The following is an 11865-nucleotide window of genomic DNA, read 5'->3' as shown; positions in this document are numbered from 1 at the left end:
TTTACCTCAAACGGGCGCACCCGGACATGATGGGGTCGCGCGCTGGAGTTGGCCTTACAATGTGGCACTGGTCCAAATAGGGTCTTCGCAGAATTGCTCTCTCCTTTGCAACAGGGTCATCTCATCCCTTGACTTTGCGCACCAAAGCTCAGCATGCCAATGTACTAATGCACGGAAACACATTACTTTTATATCTGACCAATCTCATATGTAGCAGTTGATCTACGGATTCTCTCTTACTGTAAACGGTGAGAGACAAGACATGTTCTGATCATCTGAATGAATGCCACATCAAATAACATTAGCATGTCTATCTGCATTAATCTGGCCAAAGAAATACAGTACGATTTCAGTAAGTGGCACATGACCACTTTAGAATCGTTGCAATTTTCTCGGAGAAAAAGAATAAATCCTCATCAGATCAATCCAACATCCGCAAGAATAAGTCTAAGATAACACCGCATGCAAAATCACTTTCAGCATCTAACAACAGGACATGAGGTTTCATACTACAAAAGCAGAATGAGTTCTTCAGATTACAGAAATCCCACACTTTTCGAAGAAAAGAAGTGCAGAGAAGTATTATAGAAGCTACCTTTCTACAGCATGTCTCTTAGTAGGGGTAATATAAGAGGATTTTGGAATGTTAAAATAGAGATCTTCCCACTCATTACCAAGCAACTAGCACCTGAAAGCTGCATAATTTTTCTGAAGCTTTCTTATATATGCGGCTTTCAGGCTTTGCGACCGGGTCATGGTGATGTCTTAGCCAGGTAAACCAGCAAAACTCTGGCGTTTGTTTCTAGCTCGCCTTTTGACAGGATTAGTAGTGATCAGTGACCAGATCGTGCTTGATTTGGACGTGCTGTTACAGTGGAATGTATACGGCTGTTGTACTGCACTACTGCTCGCTGCTGCTTTTCTGGTAAGACTGCAGGAGTCTCCGTTTGAACATGGAAAAGATTCCAGCCCATGGCAAGGTAGCAAATGGGGCGTCGTTTTCATCATATATATGTAGGAGCTCTTCAGAGATTCTTTTTTTATTAACCTTTAGATATTCTTAGTTAGGGCAAGGAATAGTTTGGAAAATCTGTCATTTGAGGAATTCAGGGTGTTATTCTGGACGAACCATGCGGTAGAACTAGAAGGGTTCATGGTTCTTCCCTTCCCTACAAGCAGTGATTTCAAAGATGCATGCGAAAGATTTAATCCCTTTCTTGGACAGGTAAATTAATCAATCATCAGAGCTGGCTCGGTATTTGAAGACAGAAACAAGATGGTCACTGGTCCAAGTTGAACCATGCTTTTGATCGCAGTCCAAGGGCAGAACTTGACTTGGGGTGAGGTTAATTAACTAGGCCAACTATTTAACCGGATGAGGTCACCATAGCGTCATGCGTTGCAAGCATCAACCATCAAGATTTTGATTAAAACAGAAGCTGCTCCTGTCTCTTACGCCATAAGCAAACTGTCATGCGTACGGAATCTTCAGTTTTTTGAAACTGTTGACCAGTTGACACGGTACACGGAGAAAGTTTCATACGGTCCATGTTTCTAGACAGATACGATGCCGCTAGCTAGCTTAGCTAAGTAGAGTAGTAGAAATACTTGTGTCGTGTGCAAGTAGTACGCTCTTTGATCTACTCCTATGCATCATTCTGTAGCCGGAGAAACAAGTACTCTTTGGTCAGCATTCTCAGGCGTAATCAGTCTCACTCTGTGCTCTCTCCTCCGCCTAGAACCACCACATGAAACTACCTGCCCCCGTGCATATGGGTTTTCTGACGTAATCAGGCTGCGACCACAAGAAGGAATCATGCCACAAATCATCGAAAACACTGTTGATCTGAATCCAAGAGCGTAAGCTCCGAGTTTTCTGACGTGTCGCCGAAGCAGAATATATCTAGGAGGAGGAGAAGGACCATGATGCTTGTTGTCGTAGCGATCGATGCTGATTAGGTGAGGATGGGATGGGCCCAACGATTTTACTATCCCAAACTGTTCTACAATGTCAAACCTCCGCATGCTCTTGTGTTCCTCTGTGTAAACATATAGTATTATCCAATGCTAGCTCCCAGGTCGCATCATCTAGCAATTGTTTCCGGGACAAAATAAAGTATCCTTGTTTTTTACCTCGAGGAAGTTAAATAAGGTGTCCTTGTTAATTAATTGTGGACACCAGTTGTCCTCACGTACCCTGTTGCATCTGATGCAGATCTGCATTTGACTCTGGTTTGGCCGGTTGCAACAGTTTATGTTTTGTCTGACAACAGCAGGGCCGATGACTCTTGGCAAACTGCCGAGTTAGTAAACAGTGACAAAAGATTCCTATTCCGTTCGAATAGTGCTCCTATACCATAGTTAATTAACAAGTTTTTTCACGTACTATGTCAGCCATGTCTGTGTGTCAACTCTGAATCTCGTTTGTTATAAAAAAAAAAACCCTCTGAATCTCGTTTGCAGCTGAGACTGATCAAGGACTTCCATTCAGGCCAAGCGTTGATCAGTTGATGCAAATCTCATTATTGACATGGTTGTTGAACGTTGAGTAAGCATCAACTGCTTAAAATAATTTTGTTGACGCATACTCCCTCCGTCCGACGAAGAGTGTACGTTTGGCTTCAAAATTTGTCCAAAAAAAATGTACTTCTATCTTTCCAATTCACTTTAAAGTAGAAAAAAAATACTTCTCTCTCATCACACGGTAATCAAAACCAATAACAATCTACACATTGTCTTCTTAATTTCTACATGCACTTAGCTCATTAGGGGTTGAGTAATTAAAGTGGAGAGAGATGGTGGCTTGCACCTTTCCAATGCACTTTTTACTTCACTCCATAATTTGTCCTAAAATCTCTAGATATACACTCTTCACCGGACGGAGGGAGTAGATTGTGGTTGTGGTGTGTCAAGACCGAGTCATGGTACGTTGTAGATCCGAGCACTTAATGATGTAAAGTACCTCGGTACATAGAATCATTACAAACATAACAGTTTGATAGCAGTTTTTGTCTATTATTCGATGCGTCTGAATCCATAAGTGCGTCACCCATTTCATCTGATGTCCTAATTCAGAAACAGTTAACTTAAGTATTCCCTTCATCCAATGAAGAGTGTACGTTTGGGTTTAAAATTTGTTCATAAAAAATATACTTCTATCTTCTCAATGCACTTTAAAGTAATTTCTTTCATCACACGGTAATCAAGACCAATAGCATTCTATACATAGTCTTTTTAATTTCTACATGCACTTAGATCATTGGGGGTTGGGTAACTAAAGAGAAGAGAGATGGTGGCTTGCATCTTCTCAATGCATTTTTTACTTCATTCCATAATTTATCCTAAAATTTCTAGATGTACACTTTTCATCGGACGGAGGGAGTACTTTAAAGTTCTTCCCCAACCCCCTCTCCCTCCACAGGCAATCTAGAGGCTATTAGGGTTCCAGCTCCCCTTGCCGACGCTACCTCCGGTATGAACCGCATTGGAGGAGGCAGGATTCTTGAATTGGGTGTACAAAGAGCAAGAAGCCTGATGTTTTACTAGCTAATTATAAGATTGACTCGGATCTTTTAGCTCCACTCTCCAAAATAACACCCCTGACGACCCACCTCTAATGGCCCTACGGGCCTTGGAGATGTTGCGGATCCCGGCCCCTTGCTGACGGGAGTTATCCCATCGTTTAAAGGTAATCTTAGTGTCTTGGTCGGGCTAGTGAGGCAGCGGCGATGTCCTTTTGGAGGTCGCTCTGTAACTGCGTCCCGAGCCCCTGAACATGGACGTCCACTTTGTGGGAATCCGGACACCATGCGGAGGTCCGCTTGGCCCATTGTCAGTTGGACCATGTCCTCACAACTCATGTGATTTGTCCCTTAGGTTCGCTTGGCCCACCTATGATGTCCGGATTTGATGCCTATTTGAGGGACATGGTTGGATGACTGGCTCCGGTATCCTGTCAGTGGACGCCTCAAATTTCTCGCTCAAGTTGTAGCTTACGGCATCTCCAACGCTATCTCCTAAAATGGAGACACTATCTATATCCTATTGATCTAATATAAGCCAAATGATCATTTTGTAAGTCACATATTCACTCACATATCTTGTGGCCAGTTTGCGCATTCTACATGACCAGATATTCAAATAGCGTCCAATTTGTCTCCGCCAATATGTGTTGCCGATATTTTTGGTCATTGGTTGGATGGTGTTTCAAATAGGTTCAAAATGCTAATAAAGGGTGGGAGCGTATGCCTTCTTATGGCCGTTTTGGCTATGTAGAAATAATTTGGCCTTTAATAGCAAAAATTGTTCTCCTTTGCAGGTTATTCTCCGATGTACGCACTTGCTTCGTATGTGATTCATGATACATCGAACGGAGTGCCAACCGCTGTTCAAGATGATGTGTACGCGATTGAAGAAGGTGGTTACAAAGGTTTTTACCCAACATGGGTGGTAACATAATCTCCGGATCAGTTCACAACCCCCTTCGACATAGGCTTTAGTGTCTGTCATATGACTTCCGCTGCCGATATGTCGATTTTTCTTTTTCTTTTTGTCTGACTGTTGGTATTGGTCGTGTGCATCTTAACTACGCAGAGATCAGGTGTTGCTCACTATGCTTTGTATCTGCTTGATGCTACATTTTTCAGTTAATAAAAGCGTCCTTTATCTGGAAAAGAAATCTTCTGGCCAAGGTATGCCCTCCTTTTCAGGGGAAAGAACTCACATAATCTTGTACTCCTGCAAACACGAAGCTTAATGAAGACCAGGCAATAGCAATATCTCATCGGCCACGTACGCACGTGACTTCTGCAACCGAAGTGCTGTTGACGGTGCCGTGCGATCGACATACATGGACCCATCGGGCGCCACAACTCCACCAGTTCCGTTCCCGTCGTCGTCTCCGTCGCGTTGCGACGCAGCGGTCGTACGGCGCCGGCCACGCCAATAACTGCGCGCGAGCGAGGTGCACTTTGAGTCTTCCCGAAGGCTGGTACGTACTACCTGCCGGACGTCTCAGGCGATGTGACCGTGACACGAACGTACGTACGTCAAACCGGCCGGGGCACGGCGAGGTTGATCGTTTCTTCCGGCGCGGTACGTACGTGTCCGGATGAGGCATGCATCAATTTGACCTAGACCTGGTCATGCATAGTAGTAGTACAGTAGTACTGGCACTCTGGTTAAGCACAGGAGTAGTCTTTATGATCTGCATGCATGCATGCCCAATCTACACCCGCACAACAGAACTGTTCTACTAGTAGTACTAGTAGCTGGTGCTGCGAGCCGAGTTATGTAGCTGGCCGCCAATCTGGGTCGGTGTCTCACGGTTGGCTGCCCGGCCGGGCGAGAGGCCGGTGATGGAGCTGACTTTCCTTTGGTTCAAAGCTATCCCCGGCTTAATGGCAGGCATCAATCCCCATTTGTGCCGACGCTGACGACTTGAATGCAAAATGCAGTGCAATTTTGAATGCGAAATGTTAATGCAATTAAACGATAGGGGACGCCGATCGAATGCGTGTCTCGTACTCCACTCTGTTGGCTTGGATTTTTAATAAACTTCTTTTTATAGTAGTATAAAGAAATGGCCACTTACAATAGACAAAACTTGGTTTGCTAAAAAAACAAAGAAAAAAGGTTGATGGAAAAAGTGGATTGTTGTAGCCGACCCCCCCCCCCCCCACCCCCAATGCGGCTCGGGATGACACCGCGATCCCAGTCCAGTACTCTTCCCGCTCGGCCGTGTCAGGGATCACCAATGGCGCGCGCGGCTGAGGAGGCCCAGACCCTCCCCTGTTTCTCCTGTTCCTGGCTTTCCTCCCTCCGATGACAGTGGCGTTGAGCCGCCTCTGTCTAGATTGTCGCCGGCGTTCGAGCCGCCCCCATTGAGGAGGAAGTCGGCGTCATCCACAACATCGAGGCAACCGAGCTTTTGGACAGCGAAAGGTACTTTCCCCTCCCATGCTAGTGGCAGGAGAATGACCAGGCAACTGCCTCTTCCAGCCACCAGCGAATCCGGGGTTTCCCTTTCCTCCCTTAGCCACTCCGGTGGCGACGAGAGGGAGGGGGACCGAGAGACCAGAGTGTTCTCTTTGCTTCATGGGGCGTCGTTTTGATGGAGGTCGGTGCCCGTATGAATAATGGATCCATCACTCTCTCCCCTCCTTGGCGACGATGCCGGGATGAGCAAGGCGGGTGGCCCGCCTATCTACGGATCCGACAGTTTTCTCGGTCACCGTGTCTCCCCAATGGGGACGCCGTCTCTTATGGTGTGCTGGTCCAACTGGATTGCACAACGTGTCGTGCAAAACATGGTCCGACCAGCTTTAGATGTAAATAAGCAGCAGTGGCATGCCTTCGACTCACTCCAATAGGTTATATTATTAGGTGCTCCTCGCAACTGGATGTAATTTCTGGTTTCTTTGGATTGCTTTGTACTTCTGTTGGTCCTTGAATACAGATTTTTTTGGGGGGGGGGGGGGGGGGGGGGGGGGGGCTTTTTATAAAAAAATGACATGTAGGAAATTCATTAATCACACATAGGTACCCGTAATAAATATACTAATTGTAAAAGAAAAATTTGTTTGACTCCACTCTAGTCCAAAAGCGACAGCTTATACTACGACGCAATATGTGGAAAATATGTCTTCTGATGAGTATCTGTCCCAAAATAGAAAAGGAAAACTCAATAATTCAAAGCGGTGGCAAGCCACATCTACATCCGGTGAACAGTAAACCAAAAAAAATTCAAAATATTACTGAAATTTTTAGGCATTCAAGATGCTGATGTGCGCAAGATGCATGGAAATGTTGGTGGTATTTAGACATATGAGGAGCTCGTACAAACAAAACAAAATCGGATCCGAATATGTTCTTTCTCAAAGTTTTGCAGACTCCCAAAATTTGTATTTTTAGATGAGCCTGGGTGCAGGGTGCAGAATAGTCGCTCTCACATGAAAACCTGGGTTTCAACTTACGTGCGTACATGGTCAGAGTAGTCTACGTGCACCGTCGTAGTCAGTGTCTTTTTGCGAGAGAAGCGTACGTTGCTGCACCGCGCGTGCCTTGAATGCTTTTGACCCTAGCCCCCAGTAGTCTCCTCCCTTCCGTTCCGTTCCGAGTAGCTAGCTAGCTTGCAATCACACACTAGTAGCTCTAGCTACATGATGGCCTCTCCCATGTTACGTGTCTGGACCGGCCTCTCTCCTGATCCGTACGATCTTTCAACATCATGTATATGTGCCGAATTGCTGACACATACTCCATCCATGTATGGCTGCAAATTAATCACGGTTTGCTGCACTGCATTCACATAATTCATGATTTCCCAACGTTCGCAAGGACATCGTCCTGATTTCCCATCATGGCAGAGGTAGCAAATAATGCTGTGGTACATCACCTTGTCATCAAGAAACAAGAAACAATCAATTAATCTTGCATGCATGCATGCAGTCCTTGAAAGCTACTCCCTCCGTTTCTAAATATAAGTTTTTGAAGAGATTCCACTGTGGACCACATACGGAACAAAATGAGTGAATCTATACTCTAAAATGCATCTAGATACATCTGTATCTACTCCATAGTGAAATCTCTACAAAGACTTATATTTAGGAACGGAGGGAGTACTATTAAGCATCACATAATTTTTGTACTTGGTTCAAAGTCAAGGAAACGGAACAAGATGAAGCAAAATCATCACCACACTACCCATCAGCGCAGCAGGTACCACTACTAGATAGATAGATACGGCTCGAAGTGCAACAATGCACGAGCTCATCAGAATCAATCAGGTACACACGCATGCATGCATGCATCCATAATTTACAACGACCCTTAGTACTAACACTACGCTAACATGCAACTACTGCTCACGTACGTGCGCAAGCATCGTCCTCTCCGTGCTGCAGCTAAGCTAGATCGTGTCCTCATCATTCATCAATTATAGATAGATATCAGTACCATGCAAAAAGAGTCAATTAACAAGCAAAAGGGGCGCCGAATCGATCGATGGATCGCAGTCAGGGCAAGCTGGAAGCTCGATCTCTCTCGATCAATGGCGGTTGTGGGGGTTGTTATTGCTGTTGTCGCTGTGGGCGAAGGACGGCGGCATGAGCATGTCCTGGAGCAGGCCGTAGTCCTGCGCCATCAGGTGCTCCATCCGCAGCGGATCGGCACCACTACTGCTGCTGACAGTGTGGGTATTGTTCCCCGTGGTACCACCGGTCATGGCGGTGGCCAGGCCACGATCAGCAGGAGGCGCCTGCATGTGGCTGCTCGCCATGGCGTTCGCCTGCCGCATCGCCATCCCCGCCGCGGCGACTTGCTGCTGGTGCTGCATGGCCGCGTGCTGCTGCTGCAGGAAGCTGCCGAGCGCGTCGCCGGGACGGAAGGCGCCGGGCGGCGCCGGCATCCGGAACATGCCGGGGTGGATGAGCCCGTGGCCGCCGTGCGCGTGGGCGTGCGCGGCGAGCAGGTGGTTGGCGCCGCGGAGCGTGGCCGGGATGGGGTGGGTGTGCTTGCCCTCGTAGGTGGTGATCACCACGGCGGCGTCCTGGAACGACCGCTCCACCCGCTTCTTCACCGGGCACTTCTGCGTCGTGCACCGGTAGTAGCTCCTGCACCATCGCCCATTTCGTTCTACGCAGTTAGTCGCATGCATCAACCATTCACACGCAGGTGCATCATATAGAAGGAAAGAAACCCTAATCCACTGATCGACAGATAAAAGTACCTTGGGAAGGGGCTGTTCTTGACGGCCTTCTGGCCGTACTTGCGCCAGCGGTATCCATCCTCCAGATGGTCAACCTCGCTCTTGGTCATGAACGCGAACCGCGCCTGCCGCGGCCGCTTCTCCCCCTTGACCTTGGCGGCCCCTTTCCCCTTCGCCGCCCTACAATCAACTCCATTATTGGTCAATCTTATACACATGCATATACCAACAAACCAAATCGAAGTTCACTAGTACAACACCAAAGCAAAGATCGATCTAGTGCTAGAAAATCAAAGTGGAGACACCAAATTAACGATCGATAGCCGTTGTGCATCACATGGTACGGAGAAATCATGCCATGCATATGCATGTTTGTTCATACTAGAGAGATTATATTAGTTAGTTACTTAGTTGCATGGTCCGTTCAAACATAGTGGCTGTACGTACGTATACAACATGTCTAGGTAGGTGTGTGTGTACGGCACAGCCGGCGCACGCATACATACTGCATGCATACACACATGGAGATTTTAGGTTCACACCGTACACCAACTATCCTAATCTTTCTTTTGTTTGCTACTACAGTAGTAACAGTTCTTATTTGTACTCATAGATATGGATGGATTTGGTTATCGATCCATCATGCTTGTATGGGCCGTTGCTGCTGCTTATTTTGCTTGGCACATGTGGAATGAGAGGAACAGGAGGGTCTTCAACGCCAAGTCTACCTCAGCGGACGGCGTGGTTTCTCTGATAAAAGCTGACTTAGATTTCCTGAGAGTAGCGCTGTAATTCTTCTTTTTTTTGTACAGGCAGCGTTCTCTGGACGACTGCTCACTCTTATGTACATTCCTAATCTTCAATGAAAAGGCAGAGCACCTGCCGTTCGAGTCAAAAAAAAAAGGTCACTCGCACAAGTACATCACGATGTGACCATAGAAGCTGTGAAGTAATTTTCCCTGATCTATCCATGGATCAGTCGTGTTAGCAGCTAGATATCTGATAGTTGATGGATCAATCGGAGTATCTTTAGGACCTAGCCAGAATCTCTTAAGTCATTTCCTAATAAACGTGATATTGTTGGTGGATTAATTAACAAGGACGCAGCAGGGTTGGTGCAGTCAAATTCGAAGACTTGAAAGTAGTGGATGTCGATGAACACAAGATATGAAGAAATCATGAAAGGAGGAAAAGCTGAGACTCCAATCAAAAAGCTGTGGGCATATATATGCAACAACAACCATTCATCAACCTTTTGCAGCTGATCGAGCCCTAAAGATGGAGCCCTTTTTGCACCAGTAGTAGTACTACAATTTTGTATTCGATCTAGGACCAACAGGTTAGCTGGTGGGAAACCCTAGAAACAGATCGAGTTCATACGGTGCATTGACCGAATAGAAGACAAGATTAGAATGGAATGGAAAGGATCGAACACATGCATGCTGCATGGTAGATCTAATTAAATCGGATCGATCAACTGGCTTAACTAAATATATATCCACCCAGCTATATATCTGGCATGAACTGGTTAATGATCCTAGTATTAATCCAGTGGAAAGGGGATTGGCTAGCCCGGCGGCCGGTTGGAAAATTTTGGATCAGTGAAGAACGAATCAAACTAGCAACAAGAACAATCGAACGTGAAGGAACAAAATCTAGCACATGGCAGATGAGAATCATCAGTGAACTGTATGGAAATCAATCAACCTCTAGGTACATATCTGATCTAGAACTAGAACTTGAAGCCAAGATCAGCAAGTAAAGTTTCTGCAAGAAATCAATCAGATCTTAGTATCTTACCCTTTCTTGGTCTTGTCCGCCTCTCCATCGGCCGCCGCCTCCTTGCTCTCGTCGTCGCCTTCGCCCTCCTCCTGCTTGCACTTCCCGGCCTCGTCCTCCACCGCGCCGGCGCCGCCGCCGACACCGGCCTCGCTCGACGTGGACGACACCGACACGCTGTGCGCCGTCCCGCCCGGCCCGCCTCCAGGCACAACAACAGCGCCGGCGGCACCGTCGCTCGCCAGCATCTCCCTCTTGACCTCCTCGCCGCCGCCGCCGCCTCCGGCCGGCGAGCCGATGAAGTCCCTGCCGAAGGCGTCGTCGTAGTCCATCCCCGGCGTCTGCAGGTAGTCGGCGAAGAACCAGGGCGTCTGCGGCGGCTGCATCTGCATCATGGGCGACGGCGAGGCGGCGTCGGCCGGCCGCTGCGCGAAGAGCGAGGCCAGCTCGTCGTGGAACTGGAAGTCGCCGGACAGGTGGCGGCGGTGCTGGTCATGGCTCGCGCCCGACATGGATGGATGGATGGATCGGCGAGTTAGCTAGGTGGCTGGATCGATCGGATCGAAGTCCCGGTGGCCTTCTGGGTTCTTGCCGTACTAGCGGATGTGTAGAGGTGGCGGTGCAGTGGAGGGGGAAGGCGAGGGGTGTGTGTGAGGGGTCTGGGGAGGGAGGGAGAGGAAGCTTAGCTAGCACGACGAGTAGAAGGCTGGGCTAGTGTGTGATTGTGTGCGGAGAAAGATGGATGGATGAATAGGTGGTTGGGTAGGGGGGTGCATGGTCAAGGGCTTCTTCATCTTTATTTCTTTCTTCTTGCGGGGAAAGTGCTTCTCCTTCCGGAATGGTTCTACTTAACTATTCATTTGCTTCGTCAATTGGAGATGTATGGCAGTTTCGGTAGCACAATACTAGTATAGACTACATGCACACTTGCTCGGATTTTTTGGTCTCACGTGCTAGTTTTTTTACTAGAGTAGGTTTTACCAGTTCAAAATGTCGCATGTTACTTATTCAACCGATATTAAACGTAGTTTTAGTTCACCACGGTGCATCAAACCTAGAGGAATATCTCAATTTCAGTCGAAAAGAATGAAGAAACAGTTGCTTAATTAGGAGCCAAATTTGTTGGGACTTGGGAGGCGACATGGTGAAGAACGGGTAGCACCAGTGCACACTCCAAGTGGTAATAAACACTGGGGCGTTGTACGGACCAGTGCGAGGTCGCACACGGCTCTTCTCTTCCCGACGAGTCAGCCATGGATGACGGCCACGCACCGGCGGGCAGCCAGTCAAACCCGCGCGCCGGGTCAACCCGTTCAGACCAGACACGTGGCCGCCTCCGCTTTGACCCTGGCCCGGCGCCCGTGGCCCGCGACGGGCCA

General features: G+C 47.7%; 1 protein-coding gene across 1 annotated transcript; it reads right to left on the bottom strand.

Moving 5' to 3' along the window:
* Positions 1-7640: 7640 nt before the first annotated feature.
* LOC123176785 (WRKY transcription factor 28) lies at positions 7641-11135 on the bottom strand. The gene is made up of 3 exons (XM_044590847.1): positions 10508-11135; positions 8729-8887; positions 7641-8612 (listed from the first exon to the last, which is right to left on the bottom strand). Exons 1-3 carry the CDS (start codon positions 10996-10998, stop codon positions 8048-8050), a joined length of 1215 nt encoding a protein of 404 aa, XP_044446782.1. The 5' UTR covers positions 10999-11135; the 3' UTR covers positions 7641-8047.
* Positions 11136-11865: the final 730 nt, after the last annotated feature.

Source organism: Triticum aestivum, chromosome 1D (assembly GCF_018294505.1).
Source record: "Triticum aestivum cultivar Chinese Spring chromosome 1D, IWGSC CS RefSeq v2.1, whole genome shotgun sequence".
Classification (NCBI taxonomy): domain Eukaryota; kingdom Viridiplantae; phylum Streptophyta; class Magnoliopsida; order Poales; family Poaceae; genus Triticum; species Triticum aestivum.
Note: the sequence above shows the minus strand (reverse complement) of the source record. Positions and strands in the feature narration are given on the sequence as shown.